A 24,420-nucleotide genomic window follows, 5' to 3' on the forward strand; every position below is an offset into this window, starting at 1 on the left:
ACTCGTACACCAGACTTCTGAACTTTGCCTGTTGAATGCAAATGTCGCATGATGGTAAAATGGTAATCTATCACATATATCAGTAGTCGAGACTTGCTTAATGTGGAAAATCATTGATACCAGAACGATCTTTGTTGAAACAAGAATATCTTGTTCTGGCGTATTTTTCCCAAAAGCACTCGCTCCACACACAATTCAAATCTTTCTAGCTGCCTCCTCTGCATTCACCCCTCTGTTATACCAAAAGTAAACGTTGTGTTGCAGATGTTACACCTATTTCCACTTGCGACTCAATTTTACAATGCTTAACTGTAGTTCATGATTCTCAAGTATGCAAAATCCAATGCTTAACTGCAAGATGATAACTAGAACTTCAAATTCGAAAATGACAGTTGATACATACACTGACAGCGTCGCACCGCGTTCACCTGAGCGGTGCCGGATTTCAGGCGGCGGGTGGCGCCTGGCCGGTGGCCGGTAGCCGCTGCAGCGCGAGGAAACGCTCGAGCGTAAGCTGTTATGATCGCGACGCAGCCACGAGCTGTCCTGCGGAATAGTTTCTGGAATACTTGTTATTGCTGGTGGGTAGAATGTTAAGCGAATTATCTTTGATGTTCAGTCAGACTCATAACTTTAGACCGACTGTGGAAAAAAAAAAAAAACACAGTTGGACGCGAACAGGCGACTATAAGCTTAGAACGCACGACGCTTGCCAATAGACCACGGGCTCACATAGTCCGACAACGTCTCGGAAGTAGATAATACTTCCTCCTAACACTTCCGCATCTTACAGTGTTGCCAGATTGTGCATATGGCCGGACTTAGAGTTGTCAGGGGCGGTCAGTTTTATTGGCCACCTTAAGTGAATGACTCGGACTTAGTCTCTGTGGCGGCCGGCCGGCGGTCAGTTTTATTGTCTAAGACTGTACATGACGATTTCAGTTTCGTTTACGAACAACATTTAAAGCCTTTCGTCTGCTTTCGTGTAAGCATGACGCGCTATTTGTAGTGCCAGCACTGCAACTGATAGGCGTGCCTTGTCCCCCCCCCCCCCCCCAACGGTTCATCTCCCCTCGCCAGCCAATGCTTGCTTCCTCCTCTCCGCGCACTCCCCTCACAACTCAGCCGTCTTACACTGTACAAACCGGCCGCCTTTCGCTGCGCTTGCTGACGCCGCGCTTGTGTGTGTTGCAGCCGGGCATCGTCCGCCGCCACGGCTACCCAGCCGAGGCGCACACCGTGCTGACGGGCGACGGCTACCTGCTGACCATGCACCGTATTCCGCGCCCGCAGCCGCATGGCGCCTGCCGCGTCCTGCCCGTGGTGCTGCAGCACGGCCTGCTCGGCAGCTCAACTGATTGGGTCTTTCTCGGCCCCCGCAACGGTCTAGGTGCGTACGCTGCGCACTGTCTGCTCACCAGCCACTGGACGTTAACGTGGGATGTGGCCACCGAACTCCGCCGGAGATACCATCAGTGGTATATTTGAACGTCTGTGGGAGAACGGGAGTCCACTCTTCCTCGAGAGCCGAAGGTAGATTAAAACTGTGTGCCATACTGGGACTCGAAATTGGACCCCTTGGCTTCCCTCTGTGAAGTTTGGAAGATAGGACATTACGGCAAGTTGAAAACGAGAAGAATTAGAGAGAAGCGATATTTATACGTGCTAGCATGAGTTTCTTAGAAGTAGATACCTTAGGGGTTGCGAAGCAACTCAAATCGCTTGATACGGGCAAGTCTTCAGGTCCAGATTGTATACCGATTAGGTTCCTTTCAGATTGCGCTGATACAATAGCTCCCTACTTAGCAATCACATACAACCGCTCGCTCACCGATAGATCTGTACCTACAGATTGGAAAATTGCGCAGGTCGCACCAGTGTTAAGGAAGGGCAGTAGGAGTAATCCATCGAACTACAGACCTACAGTATATCATTGACGTCGGTTTGCAGTAGGGTTTTGGAGCATATACTGTATTCAAACATTATGAATCACCTCGAAGGAAACGATCTATTTCAGAAAACATCTTTCTTGTGCAACGCAGCTAGCTCTTTATTCGCACGAAGTAATGGCCGCTATCGACAGGGTATCACAGGTTGATTCCGTATTTCTAGATTTCCGGAAAGCTTTTGACACCGTTTCTCACAAACGACTTCTAATCAAGCTGCGGGCCTATGGGGTATCGTCTCAGTTGTGCGACTGGATTCGTGATTTCCTGTCAGGAACGTCGCAGTTCGTAGTAATAGACGGCAAGTCATCGAGTAAAACTGAAGTGATATCAGGTGTTCCCCAGGGAAGCGTCCTGGGACCTCTGCTGTTCCTGATCTATATAAATGACCTGGGTGACAATCTGAGCAGTTCTTTTAGGTTGTTCGCAGATGATGCTGTAATTTACCTCTCTAGTAAGGTCATCCGAAGACCAGTATCAGTTGCAAAGCGATTTAGAAAACATTGCTGTATGGTGTGGCAGGTGGCAGTTGACGCTAAATAACGAAAAGTGTGAGGTGATCCACATGAGTTCCAAAAGAAATCCGTTGGAATTCGATTACTCGATAAATAGTACAATTCTCAAGGTTGTCAATTCAACTAAGTACCTGGGTGTTATAATTACGAACAACTTCAGTTGGAAAGACCACATAGATAATATTGTGGGGAAGGCGAGCCAAAGGTTGCGTTTCATTGGCAGGATACTTATAAGATGCAACAAGTCCACTAAAGAGACAGCTTACACTACACTCGTTCGTCCTCTGTTAGAATATTGCTGCGCGGTGTGGGATCCTTACCAGGTGGGATTGACGAAGGACATCGAAAGGGTGCAGAAAAGGGCAGCTCGTTTTGTATTATCACGTAATAGGGGAGTGACTGTGGCAGATATGATACGCGAGTTGGGATGGAAGTCATTAAAGCAAAGACGGTTGTCGTCGCGGCGAGATCTATTTACGAAATTTCAGTCACCAACTTTTTCTTCCGAATGCGAAAATATTTTGTTGAGCCCAACCTACATAAGTAGGAATGATCATCAAAATAAAATAAGAGAAATCAGAGCTCGAACAGAAAGGTTTAGGTGTTCGTTTTTCCCGCGCGCTGTTCGGGACTGGAATGGTAGAGAGATAGTATGATTGTGGTTCGATGAACCATCTGCCAAGCACTTAAATGTGAATTGCAGAGTAATCATGTAGTTGTAGATGTAGATGTATGATAAACCTCTTCCCTCAAAAATATTTATCTTCTTCATACCTCCTCTGTGTTAACACAGGTGACGTGTCCCTGGTCTCATTTGTACTAAGATTGCAGTACACGCGCGGCGCCTATTTGCATCCATCGCCCTCAGTGGAATTCGTAAGTTCTAAGAGGTGTTGACAGATGTGAAAATCACCGAACTATCAGTATAATAAGTCACAGCTGCAAAATACTAACGCAAATTCTTTACAGACAAATGGAAAAACTGGTAGAAGCCAACCTCGGGGAAGATCAGTTTGGATTCCGTAGAAATGTTGGAACACGTGAGGCAATACTGACCTTACGACTTATCTTAGAAGAAACATTAAGGAAAGGCAAACCTACGTTTCTAGCATTTGTAGACTTGAGAGAAAGCTTTTGACAATGTTGACTGGAATACTCTCTTTCAAATTCTGAAGTTGGCAGGGTTAAAATACAGGGAGCGAAAGGCTATCTACAATTTGTACAGAAACCAGATGGCGGTTATAAGAGTCGAGGGGCATGAAAGAGAAGCAGTGGTTGGGAAGGGAGTGAGACTGTAGCCTCTCCCCGATGTTATTCAATCTGTATATTGAGCAAGCAGTAAAGGAAACAAAAGAAAAATTCGGAGTAGGTATTAAAATCCAGGGAGAAGAAATAAAAACTTTGAGGTTCGCCGATGACATTGTAATTCTGTCAGAGGCAGCAAAGGACTTGGAAGAGCAGTTGAACGGAATGGACAGTGTCTTGAAAGGAGGATATAAGATGAACATCAACAAAAGCAAAACGAGGATAATGGAATGTAGTCGAATTAAGTCGGGTGATGCTGAGGGAATTAGATTAGGAAATGAGACACTTAAAGTAGTAAAGGAGTTTTGCTATTTGGGGTGCAAAATAACTGATGATGGTCGAAGTAGAGAGGATATAAAATGTAGACTGGCAATGGCAAGGAAAGCGTTTCTGAAGAAGAGAAATTTGTTAACATCGAGTATAGATTTAAGTGTCAGGTAATCGTTTCTGAAAGTATTTGTATGGAGTGTAGCCATGTATGGAAGTGAAACATGGACGATAAATAGTTTGGACAAGAAGAGAATAGAAGCTTTCGAAATGTGGTGCTATAGAAGAATGTTGAAGATTAGATGGGTAAATCACATAACTAATGAGGAAGTATTCAATAGAATTGGGGAGAAGAGGAGTTTGTGGCACAACTTGACAAGAAGAAGGGACCGGTTGGTAGGACACGTTCTGAGGCATCAGGGGATCACAAATTTAGCATTGGAGGGCAGCGTGGAGGGTAAAAACCATAGAGGGAGAGCAAGAGATGAATACACTAAGCAGATTCCGAAGGATGTAGGCTGCAGTAAGTATTGATAGATGACGAAGCTTGCACAGGATAGAGTAGCATGGAGAGGTGCATCAAACCAGTCTCAGGATTTAAGACCACAACAACAACAACAAGAGACGTCCACCAACCTGCACTCTTCTATAGTTGTTGTCTCCTGCATAGAAAACAGCACGTAGGTCGTGAATCCGTAATCTTGAGGCTGTAAGAATTAGCGAAGAAGTATTATCTTAGAAATAATTAAATTTCCAATTAGTTTGTTAAACTGGATGCCACTCACTTTTTATTGGGAGAACACGAGAAACTGGCAATTGCATTCCTTTTTAGACTCACGAGTGATTTTTATTCTGCAGGAAATTACTGTACTGCATATTTCCGTAATTAGTATCACACAGTTCTCAACTATATGTCCAAATAACCATCCATTCTTAATAATCTCTGTCTTCCGACACTGCCGTACCAGCTCTGACTTACACACTAGACATTGCTAACTAAGTCTTAACTGATACCGCAGCGGGCAACGTCTCTGTCTTCCGAGATTGCCGAACAGGCTCTGATCTTACAGCCGAACCACTTCGCCCGCCATCCAAGTTAGGAGCGATCCGAAGATCACTGAAGTGCTTCGTCGACCTTTTCGTTTTGCAGTTGTTAATTATTCTGCTGGTTATTAACACTTGAGGCAACGGCCTTGCCGCAGTGGATGCACCAGTTCCCGTCATATCACCGAAGTTAAGCGCTGTCGGGCGTGGCCGGCACTTGGATGGGTGACCATCCGGGTCGCCATGCGCTGTTGCCTTTGTTCGGAGCGCACTCGTGATGCCAATTGAGGTGCTACTCGACCGAATAGTAATGGCTCCGGTCACAGAAAACCATCATAAAGACCAGGAGAGTGGTGTGGTGACCACACACCCCTCCTATTCGCATCCTCAAGTGAGGATGACACGGCGGTCGGATGGTCCCGATGGGCCACTTGTGGCCTGAAGACGGAGTGCTTCATTAATACTTGCCAAGTAATTATAGCATGCTATTGAGAATGCTTTAATTTGAAATTCAAGTAAATACGCTGTATAAAAAAATGGCTCTGAGCACTATCGGACTCCTGAGGTCATCAGTCCCCTAGAACTTAGAACTACTTAAACCTAACTAAGATCATCACGCACATCCATGCCCGAGGCAGGATTCGAACCTGCGACCGTAGCGGTCGCGCGGTTGCAGACTGTAGCGCCTAGAACAGCTCGGTCACTCCGGCCGGCACGCTGTTTAATTTTTCAGATATTAATAATAGAATATTACCATTGTGACGCGCAGCTTCCGAACACGGCAGCTAATCCGGGAGAAGTACCACCATTTAGGCGGTCCTCCTCACATACCCGTACCGAACACACCATGGATCATCTGTATCTCGCGCCACACTACGTCATCTTGCCACTACTGCCTTCTCAACTGCTCTGAAAAGAACTTTTTATAGCCGAATATGATGGCTGAAAAGCCAGAAATATTACGACAGACTGCCGGAAGTGATCTGTGAGTGAGGTGTCACCGCAAGGCACCACACTTCCTAGGTTTTAGGCTTCAAGTCGGCCGCGGTCCGTCAGTACAGATCGGACCCGCGAGTCGCCACTGTCGACGCTAGCAGACCGAGCGCCGCCACTCGGCTGGTCTTACGAAGCAAGCAAGCGCAGTTCGACTGTAATAGGAATGGTTCACTTGTTATAGCTCCAGAGATCTCATTTGCAGAGACGCTAATTATCATAGCCTTCAGCTAAGTCAGTAGCTACGACCTAGCCAGGCGCCACATACAGTTTATGCATTGACAATTGATCTATATGTGTGAAGCAATCAGAATTGTAAAGAAGTATTCGCAGTTCAGTCTATAACTGCACTTGTAAATATTGTTGTCCAAAGTCAAGATCGACGTTCACCGCTGATGCTGAATTAAAGCTAAGTATTTAATTGTATTGCTGTCTGTTAACTTTCTAATTACCTAAGATGTTCCAGATACGTCCCGTCAAGTATAGTTCATTGATCCTCACGTCAGCGTACGTGATCAGCGCTTTAAATTAATTGGCCACACCTCGTGATCAGACTAAGAGTCAAATTGGGTGACTCAGCCGGGTCACCCTTTTTCCATGAGGCCCATAGTTCCGGGTTGTGTTGGGTTGTTTTGGGGGAGGAGACCAGACAGCGAGGTCATCAGTCTCATCGGACTTGGGAAGGACGGGGAAGGAAGTCGGCCGTGCCCTTTCAAAGGAACCATCCCGGCATTTGCCTGGAGCGATTTAGGGAAATCACGGAAAACCTAAATGATGGCCGGACGCGGGATTGAACCGTCGTCCTCCCGAATCCATAGTTAGGCCTCATACACAATACTAAGGGTGCGTCGTGAGTCGTGCGTGGGTAGTTGGTTCGAGGTCTTAACAAAGAGAATGCAGCACAAGAACCTATTTGCTAACTACCGGGTGATCAAAAAGTCAGTACAAATTTGAAAACTTAATAAACCACGGAATAATGTAGATAGGTAAAAATTGACATACATGCTTGGAATGATATGGGGTTTTATTAGAACAAAAAAAAAAGAAAGTTCACAAAATGTCCAACAGATGGCGCTGGACAGCAAAACGTCAGTCACTGCTACCGTGACGGGTGAGAGGTACGCCGATATGTTACAGAATCGCATCATCCCCAGCCTGGCTGATAAACACCTGCTGGAACTTACAATGTTTATGCAGGACGGCGCTCCACCCCGTATTGCTAGACGCGTGAAAGGTCTCTTGCGCGCGTCGTTTGGTGATGATCGTGTGTTCAGCCGCCACTTTCGTCATGCTTGGCCTCCCAGGTCCCCAGACCTCAGTCCGTGCGATTATTGGCTTTGGGATTACCTGAAGTCGCAAGTGTATCGTGATCGACCGACATCTCTAGGGATGCTGAAAGACAACATCCGACGCCAATGCCTCACCATAACTCTGGACATGCTGTACAGTGCTGTTCACAACATTATTGGCTCTGAGCACTATGGGACTCAACTGCTTAGGTCATTAGTCCCCTAGAACTTAGAACTAGTTAAACCTAACTAACCTAAGGACATCACACACATCCATGCCCGAGGCAGGATTCGAACCTGCGACCGTAGCGGTCTCGCGGTTCCAGACTGCAGCGCCAGAACCGCGCGGCCACTTCGGCCGGCTCACAACATTATTCCTCGACTACAGTTATTGTTGAGGAATGATGGTGGACATATTGAGCATTTCCTGTAAAGAACATCATCTTTGCTTTGTCTTACTGTGTTATGCTAATTATTGCTATTCTGATCAGATGAAGCGCCATGTGTCGGACATTGTTTGAACTTTTGTATTTTGTTGGTTCTAATAAAACCCCATGTCTTTCCAAGCATGTGTGTCAATTTGTACCTCTCTATCTACATTATTCCCTGATTTATTCAGTTTTCGAATTTATACTGACTTTTTGATCACCCGGTATTTGGAGTCGTCGTTCATGGACCCACCGCCCAGCTGTGGTGCGCCGTGTGTGAGAAAACGTTGAACTGCAAGCAAGATGTTTCGACTATCCCCGTACGGTAACAAAAATAGTCTGTGACTGTATGCAGCGACCCCTGACAACCCGATGGCTGACGACTGGCGATGACCGTCGAAATAACGACCGCCTCTTACCGGCCGCCCGCTTCGATAAGTTGTTCCCAGCGGGTAAGATGGATCTTTTTTAGTGCACATGGTGTCACAATTTTTGTGGTATGGCTCCATTTAATTCATATAAAAAATAAAATAAAACATTGTGACGGAGCACCTTCATGGTGGGAAGGGGGAGACACCGTGGCCAGTCCTCGGGGTTCGACCCTTTCCCTTATTGCCTCTTCAAGCCGGACACTGACTGTCCTGCTTCACTAAAAAGAAAGTTGGTAGGCTGCGGTGCTCGTGGAGTATCGACGACGCATGTGGCGAGTTCCAAAAGCGTTTCTTTGTGTTTGTTCCTTCCCTCCGTACTCAGTATAAAAAAAATTAAAATAAAAAGTTGGTAGAGCACTTACCTGCGACATAGGTCCTGAGTTCGATTCTCGTTCTGGCACACAGTTTTAATCTGCCAGGAAGTTTCATATCAGCGCACACTTCGTTGCAGAGTGAAAAGTTCGTTCTGGAAGGCAGTGATGCTGCACACTGGGGTCTGCAGCGAAATTTACTTTCTGACTCATCCCAAAGGCACTCCGCTGGATTCAGGTTGGGACTCTAGCAGGCCAGTCCATTTCAACAAACCACTGGCTCACAGATGCTGTCTCATAAACAGGCGCATTCTCATGCTGACAGTCACCATCTCTGAATGGTTCCTCTACTGAACGTACACAGTGCTGCAAAATGTATTCACATCCTTCTCTTTTCCATTTCTTTTGAGAAGTTTCTCTTTACGTTGGCTTCCCTTGACATCCAGCTTGTTTCCCTTTTTTCTTTTTGTGGAGCTCGTTCATTTTTCGTCATACCCAACACTTCATTAGCTTTCATTCGATTCCTATCCAATTTATCCAGAGTCCAACTGCTACTTGCATACAGCCGTGTATTGAATACAAATGATTCTAGAAAAAGATTTTCTGACATCTATATTCGTATATTTGCTGGTTAAAATGTTTTTCGCAGTCATAAATGCCTACTTTGCTACTCTTGGGGGATCGAAAAGTAGTGTCGTTTTTTATATTACATTGCACGCAGATACATTGTTGATAAATTTTTATTTTTGATCAGAGATGTAATCACCCTCGTTATCAACACTCTTTTTTCCTATCTAGGAGCAAATTTTCGATAACAGATCGATAAAAATCAATCGGTTTCCCCGCAAATTATCTGGAGATGGCATTTTGGACATCATCCACATTTTCAGATTTTTTGCCACTTAGGAACTGTTGTAGCGATCGGAATAAAGGGAAATCCGATGGCGCAATATAGAGCGAATATGGTGTGTGCGGCAATACCTCCCATTACAATTCATTAATTTATCCCGGGGTTCGTCTTGCGCAGTGCGGTCTTCCATTATTGTGTTGCGGAATAACGCCTCCCCTGTTGAGAATCGCTGGTCGATTTTGAGTTAAAGATGGATTTCCTCCATCCAGCTGTTCACAGAAAAGGTCTGCATTTATAGTTTGTCGAGGATTACGCAGTTCAAAATAAACGACTCCGCGAATGCTCCACCAAACACACAGGAGTGCCTCCTTTCGGAGGTGACGTATTAAAAAGGGTCTTTCTTTATCACCTGAGGATACGTCTTCTAGTGGCAAGGAACCGGTCGTGACTTTTAACAAAACGTATTCTACGACACGGATTTGCTTCCACTTTCAACCTTAACATGGCGTCCTCTAAAGTCGATACGAGTCGGAAAGACCAAAATTACCAGATTTGAACTTTGAAAATGACTTTTTAGCATTCACGAACGTCTAATGCACTTAAATAAGCATCCCAACGTTTTCGGTAGCAACTGTTGCTGTACTATCCTTGTGAAACTCAAGAAGCATACAATGCCGGATATGTACCTCTTCTGGTATTAGAGCAGCCATTTCGCCATAAATGTCAAAAAAAATCAAAATTTAATTATTTACGAGGGAACAAGTCACTCCGACATTAAAATGTCTTTGGCACGACTTTGAAATACACAATTAACAGATAAAAGACAAATGACTACCGCCGTGTCCAGAACTGACATAACTTTTCGGTCTCCCTGATACTATCAAGTTGTTTCAACTAAACAATTCTGTCATCATTAGTTTTTACATTGGTTTTAATTCCTCCCGTATTTTTCCTCGCTACAATTTACTTTTGTTTTCCGTTTGTTCAGTCTTAATTCCATAGTTTAATAGAGTCTGACAGGACTTGCAACATTCTGTTCATTTCTTTTCTGCAGTCTGCAACTACTTCATTGTTATCAGCAAATATGACACGTTATCACGGATTTTTACTCCCTTTGTCTTCTCCTTCATAATCTGAGTAGTTTCCTCGTTGATCACATTAAATCAATATGTCCTCGTCTAACTTCTTTTCTAATCCTGGCCTCTTCCTCTACCTCAGTTATCTTTATTTTTGTGCTTTGGTTCCTCATCGAACTTCTTTTCTACTCCTGGCTTCTTCTACGTCACTGATATCTATTTTTGTGGCTTGGTTCTAATGCAGCTCATTACTCATTCTTCTATCCTTCCAATCCAGTGCTATTTCCTTCGTAGTTCTAAAGAGTAGCTCCCAGTTCAGATTGTCAAAAGTCCTTTCTAGGCCAATTGAAGTAAGGTAAGTCCACCTATTCATACCCATCCTTCTCTCTCAAGCATGCGCAAGGCTAAAATTTCTTCCCTTGTTCCTCTACCTTCTCTAAATTCAAATTCCTCTTCTGCAACATACTTTTCCACCTTTACTTTCATCCTGTTCTTAACTATATTATTTACTATTTTGGAGACACATAATAACATTCATAGTGTACTGTAATAGTTGCATTACAATAAATTATAAAAATGTGTTGCTATAATAATCGTTTCTTTACATCAGTGATTAATACACTGCTGTAGCACAATGTTCAAGAAATTCAGAGAAATGTAGCCTCGGAGAAATATTCGACCGAAAATTTGAGAAGCACATGCGTCATTCAAAAGTTTATTTAAGAAATGAAATAGCAAATAACTGTCACAATATCACAATTTATACATTAACGGAAGTGCGCTCTTATCATTATCAGTATTTCACTTAAGACTACGACTGTGAATACAGGTCTGTGGGGATGCTGTTCTTCAGTCGTTTGCACCGACATTTGGGAAGCCAGTCTTTTGTGATTTTTTTCCTTAGTGGAATGTATTTCCAAAATTTTTTTTTATTCCAGGCTTTGATCACAATATGAATTGTTTAGACGGTGACCGGTTTCAATGCGTAATGACCATCCTCAGTCATTGAGGACTGAAACCGGTTATCGTCTAAAGAATTCATATTGTGATCAAAGACTGGAATAAAAAAAAACATTTGACAGTATTGGATCACTGTTTGTATACGCGACCATGTCTAAGTTGGTGAGTGTATTTCCCTTCTGCCTTCCACACTCAGGTTTCTGTGGTTTGCCTCTTCCATCTGTGGACTCAGGAAACGTGCAGAATCTACTGTTGACAGCAGGTCCGGTCACCTTATGAATGTGCGCCTTTACCAAAGACAATCCACCTGAACAGAAGCTCACAAAAGCCACAAGTAAGATGAAACTTCCTGGCAGATTAAAACAGTGTGCCCGACCGAGACTCGAACTCGGGACCTTTGCCTTTCGCGGGCAAGTGCTCTACCAACTTCAACTGAGCTACCGAAGCACGACTCACGCCCGGTACTCACAGCTTTACTTCTGCCAGTACCTCGTCTCCTACCTTCCAAACTTTACAGAAGCTCTCCGCTGCAGAGTGAAAATCTCATTCTGGAAACATCCCCCAGGCTGTGGCTAAGCCACGTCTCCGAAATATCCTGTCTTTCAGGAGTGCTAGTTCTGCAAGGTTCGCAGGAGAGGTTCTGTAAAGTTTGGAAGGTAGGAGACGAGGTATTGGCAGAAGTAAAGCTGTGAGTACGGGGCGTGAGTCGTGCTTCGTTATCTGCGAAATATATGAACTGACATATGTAAAAAATGTAAACGCTTTTTAAAAGCTTTTTTTTTTTGGGGGGGGGGGGGGGGGGCTAGGCGGTGTTTCGGTCCTCGTAACCCACTCTCTGGATTCGCGCCTGGCTGCTTGAGGCTTGATCGATTCCCAATTACGAAAACTTGTGTAAACGTACAAAAACAAGCTGTCAGTTGTGGGGCAACCTTTGTACCCGCACTAGCCCTATGTCGAGCAATGTGAAGCAAATCAACTGCAAGCTGCTGGACAAGGTTATTCTAGTTACGAAAACTAGCCTTGCTTCAGGACCATTACATCGGACGCCTATCACGGTAAGTGGAATGTTGCCTATGGTATACGTTTAACAAAATACGAAGCAGTTGACCCTATCATAGACAGACACGTCATGAACAGAACGAGAAGTTCGAGGTTTCTTCGATAACCGCTTCCCAGGTCGACGGATTGGCCGTGAAGTCGCATGGCCACCTCGCTCACACCTGACACGACTGGATTTCTTTCTCTGGCGTTTCACTACAGATCATATGTATGTTCCTCGCCTACCAAAAAATTTAGCTGACATGAAAAATCGAAGCTACACTGCCGTAGCACAAGTAATGCCCGATTTGCTGCAATGAGTGTGGAAAGAAATTGATTACCGGTGGGGTGTTTGCCGCATCATAAATTGCACTCGTATCGAACCGAAATGACACTTGACTCTTTTATGTGAAACTTGAGGTTCTTCGCTACAAAATGACACATCTACCGATTCCGTAAGTTATCTCAATAAATTTCTATACGATTCCAAAGTTGTTAAGTCCTTTTTCACTCACCCTATATTATCTACTGTCGTCTGCAGCTGTCGTTTCTCCGATTTTCGTGAAGCCACCCTCCACTCATTTCTGTTTTTTCATAATATTTTAATTCCTGCACACAGACAGCACTTAATGTCTTCATTAAACTGTTTTGCTCATTCTAATCTTTATCTGTCCCTACTGACAAAGACCCTGGAGGTATTTGCACTTCACTCAATAACTTAGCCTTTTTACTGGGTACGTTTTTTTAGATAACTTCTTCCTTTCCTCTCATTTGCTATATCTACTCCTCCGTCCGCAGCTCGTGGTCGTGCGGTAGCGTTCTCGCTTCCCGCGCCCGGGTTCCCGGGTTCAATTCCCGGCGGGGGCAGGGATTTTTTCAGCCTCGTGATGACTGGGTGTTGTGTAATGTAGTTAGGTTTAAGTAGTTCTAAGTTCTAGGGGGCTGATGACCATATATGTTAAGTCCCATAGTGCTCAGAGCCATTTGAACCATTCTACTCCTCCTTGTTCTTCTTCAGTATCACAATTCGAATGTTGCAGTTTCCATTTACACTGTTTCGCTACAGTTGACGTTTCTCTGCAACACAAGGCTGTAATACCGATCTTCATTTTCAGAAACGTCTTCCCCACTCTAAATCAGTATGTCATACTAGGTGATCACTTTTGCTGACGAAATACATCATTCTTCTCCTGCAGCGTCCGTTCAGAATTATCTTATTTCGTTCATCTCGTCTATTGAGTTCTTCTCAGAACTAATCTCCTTAAAAACATTGTTCTATTTTCAGTCCCTCTTCTTTCCTGGTGACTTGGTTGATACCAATCATTCAGTGCTCCATTGAACTGCAGCTTCTTTACTCGATAATATTACCTCGAAGGGTAGTAGTATCTTCGATTATTTCGTGACACAAGCCGTTAATTTTCCTGTAGTAGAGTTTATTTGTAAACAATTTTAATGCATGCATTAATAGCTCTTACTGTTCATAGCTCGCTGCACTTAGTCAGATGATAAGTAGACTGCCCTCCGAGAAACACGCATTTAATTCTTGATCGTGTCTACACCCGCAGCCTGTGCGTTTGGTATGTAGGAAATACGTTCAAAAATAATGGTAAATTATAGCTTTTTGGAAATAATTTCATTTGTACGTCCACATTAATAATAACCCCTTCAAAAAATCCCCACTACATATTATACATTCATGTCAGCACTTTTACCAATCTCCGAAACACTTCTATAACTCGATTCTACGGACAATTTTTAACTCTCAGCGATATGACTTTAATCTCATCTACGTTTGTACAACGACGACCTTTCAAGCTTTTCTTTATTTCTAGGAACGAACAGAAGTGACACGGGGTCGCCGGCCGGTGTGGCCGTGCGGTTCTAAGCGCTTCAGTTTGGAACCGCATGACCGCTACGGTCGCAGGTTCGAATCCTGTCTTGGGCATGGATGTGTGTGATGTCCTTAGGTTAGTTAGGTTTAAGTAGTTCTAAGTTCTAGGGGACTGATGACCTCCGATGTTAAGTCCCATAGTGCTCAGAGCCATTTGAACCATTTTTTTGACACGGGGTCACGTTTGAAGAATATGGAGGCTGGGACGTCATTACTATTTTCTTTCTGGCCAAAAGTTTACGAATAAGCGATGTAATACGAGCAGATTCACTTTCTTCTGAAAAAGCCGTGAATTGTTTTGCCAAAAATCCGGGGATTTTATTCGGATTGCTTCGTGAAAACGGCGTTGAACTTATCTATGTAAACTGAAGTTGGAGGGGAGACAGGAAACGGTTACTCATGTCAGCTGCATCGGGACACTACGCGGAATCAGAGGCGACGAATGAGAAATGTGCACTGAAACGGTATTGAAACCCGCGATCTCCTCCTTACTAGGCAGGTGCGTTAACCACTGTGCAATTTGAGACACAGTGGTAGCTAGCGCAACTGCGAGGACTATCCCGGCACGCCTCAAGACCGACCTACACTCCCAGCGATCGCCATCTATCCTCAGACCATTTCCTCCATGCTAACTACTCTGAGATTTCCGCAGGAGGTCGGATGTACTTTTGCATCAGCACTGAAGAACGTGGATACACTGCCCGTCTAGTGAATCAGTTATAAGTAGGCGTAGTATCTGAGGGACCAGACATCCCTCATTCATATACAGGGTGACAACGGGAGATGGGCGGTTTTTAATGAAATAATACTCAGCCAACTTTAAAATTAATGCATGTTTATTTACACAAAATCAAAGTTCATTATTTGCCATTTTAGATAACAAAGTTATTTGTGAAAAATAATGTCGTCAAGGTGATGTCCATCATTTCGAATGCAGGACTCAAGCCTCTTCTCAAAATCCTCCATCACACGGACTAAAATCTCTGCAGGGATGGCAGCAATTTCTTGAATGATTGCATTCTTCAACTCGTCCAAATTTCGTGGTTTGTGGTTATAGACACAGTTCTTAAGGTACTCCCAAGTAAAAGAAGTCACATACTGACAAGTCGGGAGACGTGGGAGGCCAGGGAACATTGCCAAAACGTGAGATAATCCGGCCAGGAAACATGCGCCTAAGAACTGTCATTGAAGTGTTTGCAGTGTGCGATGTTGCCCCATCCTGCTGTAACCAAATGCGTTTTATAGGGATTCGTCGTCTTCTTAGTTCTGGTTTCAAGAATGTTTCAAGCATACGAATGTAACGAATCGATTTAACAGTAACTGTGGCCCCGTTCTCTTCAAAAAATAAGGTCCAATAATGCCAACAGAGCCAAGAGCAAACCAGACTGTTACTTTTTCTGAGTGTAGAGGATGCTGGTGGATAAGGTGTGGATGCTCTGGAGGCCAGTAACATAGGTTTTGCTTATTCACAGTCCCGTTTAAATGAAAATGAGCTTCATCGCTCATCAATAAAATTTCATTTTCATTAGATCCCAAAATCACTTGCATTCTGTAAGCGAAGTCTTCTCGTACAGCAAAATCAGTTTCCTTAAGTTGTTGGACAATGACCATTTTGTAGGGATGAAATTTTAATTCTTTATGCAAAATTCGTCTAACCGATTCTCGATTGATTCGTAACTCACTAGCATGACGTCTAGCTGACCGTCCTGGGCTTCTGACTGCCGCTTGCCTTAACCTTTCAACATTTTCTGGTGTCGTTACTCTGCGTCTCGGGCCAGGATGCTTCTTATCCAGTATGTTTCCAGTTGATTTGAAGTTTTTCAGCCATCTGAGAATTGTGTTACGGCTCGGAAAAGCTCCATGTCGACCGACATTAAACCGCGCACGAAAAAATCGCTGCGTAGCAATAATAGACTCACCACTTTTCACGAAACTGTCATAGACAAACACTCGCCGTTGCAAGTCCCACTGCTCCACAGTGACTGAGTAAATGAAATGGCGTCTTGTGTGGCTCAGAACTATCCCCACCACGACCACCTCCCACCACTGCGCCCTCAGTACTACGCAGTTCAAAACCGTCCGTCTCCCCTGTGTCACCCTGTAGCGGAACTTGTAATTAGTTCTCCTTATCGATTGTCTAACATTGTAACAAGAACTCATGGCGCACTATGCCCTTAAAAAATCGAAGAATGCATAGCCCTCACATTTGACCTCATTTGTCAATTTTTTTTCGGTCTTGGCGATCCAGAACACATCCATTGAGATGACTGACCCTAAATTTCAATGTCGTATCCGTAAACCCATGTTTCATAATCAGTTACGACACGAAAAAAATGGTTCAAATGCCTCTGAGCACTATGGGACTCAACATCTTTGGTCATAAGTCCCCTAGAACTTAGAACTACTTAAACCTAACTAACCTAAGGACAGCACACACATCCATGCCCGAGGCAGGATTCGAACCTGCGACCGTAGCAGTCGCGCTGTTCCTGACTGAGCGCCTAGAACCGCTAGACCACGGCGGCCGGCAGCTACGACACGTTTCAGCACTTCTGCGCCGTTCTTGACTTCATCTACATACTTCTGAGCATCTTTCATTCCTTTTTCTAGAAATTCTACAATTTTAGAACACATTTTGCTGTCACACATTTCATACCCATAAATCCGAAACAATTTCATGGCATCAGCTAATGGATATTACATCAGAAGCAGTGACTTCTTTGAATATGATTTGGCTACCTTTCATGATAATTTCTCACTTCAACTCCTTCACAATCTTCTTCAGACTGCTTACAACAGTTCTAAATCCGAGTTGTACTCATAGCAGGCTTGCTAAGAGCGATTTTTAAAATTTCTCATAATTCTGTTCCCCTTATACCATTTTATGCTATCAAAATGTACTGCAAAACCTGTAATCCATTTTCATACATAATAAATAATCGGCGATAATACCAAACAAATATAACTTTCTTGACAGCTGGCAAGAGACTAAACATACGACATGGCTAACACTCTGCAGATATTTTTCAGACATGCTTGCCAACGCAACAACGAATAATTCGCGCTAATCGAACTAATACGATTCGTGAAATTAGAATATTCCCATTATTTTTTAAACACGTCTCGCATTGTTTAGCAAAATCGGGAAAATATTGACCCATGAGACGTTTCTGCACAATTTTTAGAAATTAGTACGGACCACTAGACTTGAGAGTTACCGTTTGTGACTCGTAAAATGCAGTGTGTTTTCTGGATACGGTACCTAATTGACATCTGCGGCTAAAGAAGACGCTTTTCGCTTTTAGATGCCTTAAGTATTGTTTCACTTTTGTCGCTGATGTTCCATGTGTTGGAACTTTTTTTCCTTCCTGTAACGTCTTAAAACGAACAGTATGCATATCGCAAGTACTGATATGGTAGAAGTGCTATAGTACTGTTGGCAGAATGACCCATCCAAATTTCTCTATCTCTTTCTCTCTCTCCCTCACACACACACACACACACACACACACACACACACACACACATTATTTTCTGCATGACCGTAGTCAATAGTACGCACATTTTTATGTAAAGGTCATTATCAACAGAGATTTCAGTAAGGAAATAAGGTGACATCGTAGAGAGAATTGCCTTTCGTTCCAGGTCTCTGGAACGTCTATGGTGGACCTATATGAATGCCAGAGTACAAGGAAGAGTAGATTAATGCGTGCGTTGTGTCTTCCGCAGCTTACCGGCTGTATGAGGCGGGATACGACGTCTGGATTGGGAACTCCCGAGGCAACACTTACTCTCGCGCCCACTCCAACATGTCCATCCACGACTCTCGCTTCTGGGACTTCAGGTACGTACCAGATGTATTCAGTCCGATGTGAGGAGTCTTTAAGAGTCAGGGAATCCGGTAGCACTGCATTATTTCGCAATAACTAAGCATTACTAACATAGCAGTACTGCCAGTTTAAGAGCAGGATTTTCCCAAATTTTACCAAGTTAATGTCTAACCCAATGTTCCTCCCCTCCTCCCCCCCCCCACCCCACGACCCCTCCTCAACACACACACACACACACACACACAAACACAAACACACAGAGTGACTATTTCCCTTCGTGAAGTGTGTGTTTGTTGTGTCTTATGGATATGCGCCTTGTGTAGACGAATATGATGAGTCTGCGCAGTGTTTATTAAAAAGTTTGCGTTGCTAGTAACGATGAGAGGCGGAATGCAGGGGACAAAACCCCAGTCCTGGCACATGGCCTGTTCCTCATCAATAGGACCAAAGCAGCCGGCGAGCGTAACTTCTGACATACGGTCCACCTTTAACGTCATATGCCCGCACTTCCTGAGACTCTGCAGAAAGGTGTCGAATTCAACATAGGGCGTCGGTGATCTTCTTCTTCCCTTGCCGCTCAAATGCAGACGGAGAAAATTCGTTTCTTCACTTGTTGCGGCCCTCTTTCTTCGAAATAACGCTTGAATTTATTTTAAAATTAGTTAATGACCTGAGATCTCGAGCGCTGAAGTTCATATAACTTCACTCGAGTGAACCACTGCAATAAGGCGATAATGACAAATCTCGTGGTAAAATTAATTTACCAGTGTAATAATCATCTCACTGCTGTGAAATGTTCCGCCGCTACGTCTACGATAAGTCAAAGAATAATACTTGTCTCAGCTCCACTCAGTAATTAAGAAACTGCACACTGTGCTAAATTAGTCAAAATGAGATGGTAATTCTCTCATTACGGTTTACTGCGTAAGGTTAAACAATTATTTCTTGTCGCGGCCATTTTCGCGACAGCTGTATATAAATTCCAGTAGTTTAAAACAAAAATGCCTATTGGACGCTGCAATTTACTCTTTTTTTTATATCTGTGCTCTCAGGCACACCTCGCCTCGTTTACAGGGTAGGTGTCCTGAAATATTACATATAAAAGTTAGTGTGCAGCGTGCAAAAGTCGTTTTTCTTTTAAACTACAGCAATTTAAACCATTGTTCACTAAGTCAGAACATAATATACTTTTTTTAACTATCCATCGGAGTGCATATTGGGGACGCAGCCGTATATGATAAATAATTAAAAATTAAGTAGTCTCTGGCTGCAGGAAATTTTCACAAATTTTTTTTGGGGGGGGGGGTGAGGTTGGGAGAGGGGAGGGACTTCCATCTTCAAATCCACCTGTGCACGTAGAAAAAATTTTACAAAGACTACCTTACATGAACCCAAATACAACATAACAGAAAAATCGTCAAGCCTCTGGGACACAAGGTCACTTTACAGTAATGTTGACTCAGAATGTACATGGAGTTACAACTACTCAGCCCAAACCTATGGTTACTATACATACTCTGTAATTAATCGCTGTAATTAATCGTAAATAAATGCAAGTGCATTAATTTTGAAAATAATGTATATTTGATTTTGTAAGTTTATTTTTGTGTCATAGGCGACATTATTAGGAAGTTGTTTATCCTTTATTCAACCGGTATGTTCTGTTTTCCTCATTATGTTCTTTGGTATAGCTTCTGCTAACCTTGAAGATAGAGGTTGAGGTTTTGTTGTTTATTTGATATAGTGATGTGTCTTTTGTATTAAATTAAAAACTTAAATACAGAATGCCAAAAAGAGTCAGTGTTTAATGATGTGCTTATGGGGAAACACAAATCATTCAAAAGAGGAAGAAATGAACACGAGGTGACTTCGATTTATCCTGCTGGAAGAAGCAGATCAATTGCTAATAAAGGTAAGTCATGTAAGTATCATAAGGGATGAAATTGGACCATATTAATCCAGATAGGTATTTATAATTATAAAGTTTAATAACCTCGCGTTATTTTGAAGTTCATTGGCTACAGACGCACTTGAAAGCAATTCTAAACACAAGATACATTTGCAGAGTGCAAGCTCAACTTTCGAACTTCCATATCAAAGCAAAGAGAATGGTTTAGTATATCCAGCTGAAAATATCTGGCTTTTCATCAAGTTCGTCACTATTATAGCTTAAAGTCAATGGGCTGCACGAGTAAATTACACACAGTTCTGTACAAAAACTATATCACTGCTAAGCAGTTTCGTGTACTCACACCAAAGCTGAAAATACTGTTAAATTTAATCAAAATATCCACGGGTGTACTGCCGGTCTACAGTGTCCAACGTAGACCGGCAGTACACCCGTGGATATTTTGATTATCAAATACGCCGGGAGAAACTCAAGAATCACACTGTTAAATTTATTTTACCACCACATTCAATAGAGACATAGGAGCAACCATGGCACTACGAAAGTGTTCCATATTCTAATACAACACTTTAAAAGCAAAGTACATGGGTTCAACATGAAACTGAATGAAATGAAATTCAGGCTTAATGAATAATGAGACACAACAGCCGCATATATAAAGGATACATTACAAACACTTGGTACAGTAAAGAAAATTGTCCATCTTGCTCGTGATAATACTATCACTAATTACAGTGGAATCGGAGGGGCTGCTGGGAACAATGTATTCAGCCACATAAAAAGTTATTGAATTCAGAATAGGTAGGAAAGTACGTGTGGGCAACATGGTTTTTTGATTCCAGGTTGAACACTGATATTGATTAAAATGTTTTGAAATTATTCACCTACTTTTCCATTTATACTGTACATACAGTGATTTTGCGGACGTTAGATACTATCATTTGTTATACCATACAAAAACTAGATGGTTTTGTCAATTTCCCTGCAATGAAAGGTTGATTGATATGTTTCCAGCATTTAAATCTTACTTTTCTTACTCAAGCTTCTACTTTTTTAAAACTAAGGGAAGCTAGGTTGTTGATTGTTCACACAGTGATGTCAGTTTTCAACAATAATATTCCGAACTTGGAGAAAGAATCTAATTCTCTATCTGAATCTATTTCTGTTTTATAAAAATAAAGGTAATTCTTACAAATAAAAGGGAAGAAGATCACTTACAGGAATGTGACAGTTTTGGCAAAGAGATGACATGTATAGTTCAAGAGCTCAGGCCATTCAAGTGGATGCCGATCTCACGAATTCCTATTTGGGAGGATGTTGAAACCTGTATCACGTATGTCAATGAACAGACAAATGTAACTGTTACTGGTGCATCGTGCTTCGATCAGTTTTGTAATTTTATAAAATTTTTGAAGGACTATCAAAGGAAACAAAATCAGTCAACAACTGATTTGTGGTGTGTATATTCAATGAGGCATCTAGTGTTCTTTGGTATTCTGAACTGTTGAAAATTTACCAGTAGTCATAATGCTAACACAGAACGTATCTTTCTTTGTAAAAGCACCCTGGTCCCAAATACTTTAACTGCCTGAGATTTTATAAATATTCAGGAAACAAAAATCTGTTAAGAGAGATTCCTCCATCCTACAGATATTCGTGTCATAAAAGTGAATAAGACAGTAATGAGATAATTGTAGTGATGAATTAACTTTCAAGGTACTGCATATTTTATCTTAAAATAACACGGAAAGTCACTGATTTTAGCTTAGGGCACTATTACGTGTTTTATTTTATCGATAAAGTGTTTATTTATATACATTGTCCTTTTCTTAGTGATGAACTTACGGTAAACATACCCAAACCAAATATTAAACGACTAATTTTGAATTAAAAGCAGTTATACCAGGAGTGTCTAACAAGCAATAGGCATTTATGGCGTAGACAAAAACCTCTGTACTGAACAAGAATGAATATTAATCCAAAAATATACTAAGATATAATGAAAAACTAGTTTTCGGCATATGACTACGTGACCCAGGGGGCACAGAACAGCATTTTTGTCTAGTTACTCTTCCAGAATAACGTTCACTCAGTTTTATCGTACTGATTTTCAATTTAAAAAAGTTTCAAGTTTTTAAAGATGATATTTCCGCTGTGACTATTCCTTCCTAGTAAACGAAATGTTAGCTGCCAGCATTACATTGCGATGGTTAACATGTGAAGTAGAAATTACTGATCGTATTAATACTTCATTCTGTAAATTCTCATTACTATACCATGGGTCAAAGAAGATAACTGTAGCGATTTTAGCAACTTCTGTTTTATAGTATGACGATCATACGGGCGATTATTCGCCTAATTTCATGCTTTGACTATGTATCCCACGGAGTATAAAATAGTTTTTCATTACCTCAGCATCGTTTTAGATTAATGTTCAGTTATGATCAGTATAATTGTTCCTTGTCGACGACATACATGTGTGGGGATTAGTTAGACACTTCCACAATAAGTTGCAATCCAACTGTAAACTGATTACCAATAATTTGTAATGGCCTCAACGTCCCATAGCCGAAAATATTATTCGCTTATTATTTCGTCTGGACTATGAGTAATTGTTGTTCCACGTGTATTCTGACTTACAACTTACACGTACGAAATTTACCCTAATTTTGTGTCCGGGAGACTTGACAACTACAGGGTGTTTCAAAAATGACCGGTATATTTGAAACGGCAATAAAAACTAAACGAGCAGCGATAGAAATACACCGTTTGTTGCAACATGCTTGGGACAACAGTACATTTTCAGGCGGACAAACTTTCGCAATTACAGTAGTTACAATTTTCAACAACAGATGGCGCTGCAAGTGATGTGAAAGATATAGAAGACAACGCAGTCTGTGGGTGCGCCATTCTGTACGTCGTCTTTCTGCTGTAAGCGTGTGCTGTTCACAACGTGCAAGTGTGCTGTAGACAACATGGTTTATTCCTTAGAACAGAGGATTTTTCTGGTGTTGGAATTCCACCGCCTAGAACACAGTGTTGTTGCAACAAGACGAAGTTTTCAACGGAGGTTTAATGTAACCAAAGGACCGAAAAGCGATACAATAAAGGATCTGTTTGACAAAATTTCAACGGACTGGGAACGTGACGGATGAACGTGCTGGAAAGGTAGGGCGACCGCGTACGGCAACCACAGAGGGCAACGCGCAGCTAGTGCAGCAGGTGATCCAACAGCGGCCTCGGGTTTCCGTTCGCCGTGTTGCAGCTGCGGTCCAAATGCCGCCAACGTCCACGTATCGTCTCATGCGCCAGAGTTTACACCTCTATCCATACAAAATTCAAACGCGGCAACCCCTCAGCGCCGCTACCATTGCTGCACGAGAGACATTCGCTAACGATATAGTGCACAGGATTGATGACGGCGATATGCATTTGGGCAGCATTTGGTTTACTGACGAAGCATATTTTTACCTGGACGGCTTCGTCAATAAACAGAACTGGCGCATATGGGGAACCGAAAAGCCCCATGTTGCAGTCCCATCGTCCCTGCATCCTCAAAAAGTACTGGTCTGGGCCGCCATTTCTTCCAAAGGAATCATTGGCCCATTTTTCAGATCCGAAACGATTACTGCATCACGCTATCTGGACATTCTTCGTGAATTTGTGGCGGTACAAACTGCCTTAGACGACACTGCGAACACCTCGTGGTTTATGCAAGATGGTGCCCGGCCACATCGCACGGCCGACGTCTTTAATTTCCTGAATGAATATTTCGATGATCGTGTGATTGCTTTGGGCTATCCGAAACATACAGGAGGCGGCGTGGATTGGCCTCCCTATTCACCAGACATGAACCCCTGTGACTTCTTTCTGTGGGGACACTTGAAAGACCAGGTGTACCGCCAGAATCCAGAAACAATTGAACAGCTGAAGCAGTACATCTCATCTGCATGTGAAGCCATTCCGCCAGACACGTTGTCAAAGGTTTCGGGTAATTTCATTCAGAGACTACGCCATATTATTGCTACGCATGGTGGATATGTGGAAAATATCGTACTATAGAGTTTCCCAGACCGCAGCGCCATCTGTTGTTGAAAATTGTAACTACTGTAATTTCGAAAGTTTGTCTGCCTGAAAATGTACTGTTGTCCCAAGCATACTGCAACAAACGGTGTATTTCTATCGCTGCTCGTTTAGTTTTTATTGCCGTTTCAAATATACCGGTCATTTTTGAAACACCCTGTAATAACATATACTTAGTGAAAAATACTGTCATCTTGTAAAAGCACTGATGTAACGTACTTTTGGCAAAATTTTTATTAAATGCACAGATGCAT

The 24,420-nt window shown here is 42.7% G+C and overlaps 1 protein-coding gene and 1 pseudogene across 1 annotated transcript in view; both read left to right on the forward strand.

Annotated features, from left to right (window-relative positions):
• Positions 1-24,420, forward strand: part of LOC126198523 (lipase 3-like) — a 202,319-nt gene that overhangs the window by 94,292 nt on the left and 83,607 nt on the right. Inside the window, exons 2-3 of the mRNA XM_049934912.1 lie at positions 1,195-1,390; positions 18,074-18,188. Coding sequence (XP_049790869.1) covers positions 1,195-1,390; positions 18,074-18,188 — 311 coding nt within the window. The remainder of the gene's footprint in view (positions 1-1,194; positions 1,391-18,073; positions 18,189-24,420) is intronic.
• LOC126199888 (5S ribosomal RNA) lies at positions 5,217-5,334 on the forward strand (annotated as a pseudogene).

The sequence above is a fragment of the Schistocerca nitens genome, chromosome 8, assembly GCF_023898315.1.
Source record: "Schistocerca nitens isolate TAMUIC-IGC-003100 chromosome 8, iqSchNite1.1, whole genome shotgun sequence".
In the NCBI taxonomy this organism is placed as follows: domain Eukaryota; kingdom Metazoa; phylum Arthropoda; class Insecta; order Orthoptera; family Acrididae; genus Schistocerca; species Schistocerca nitens.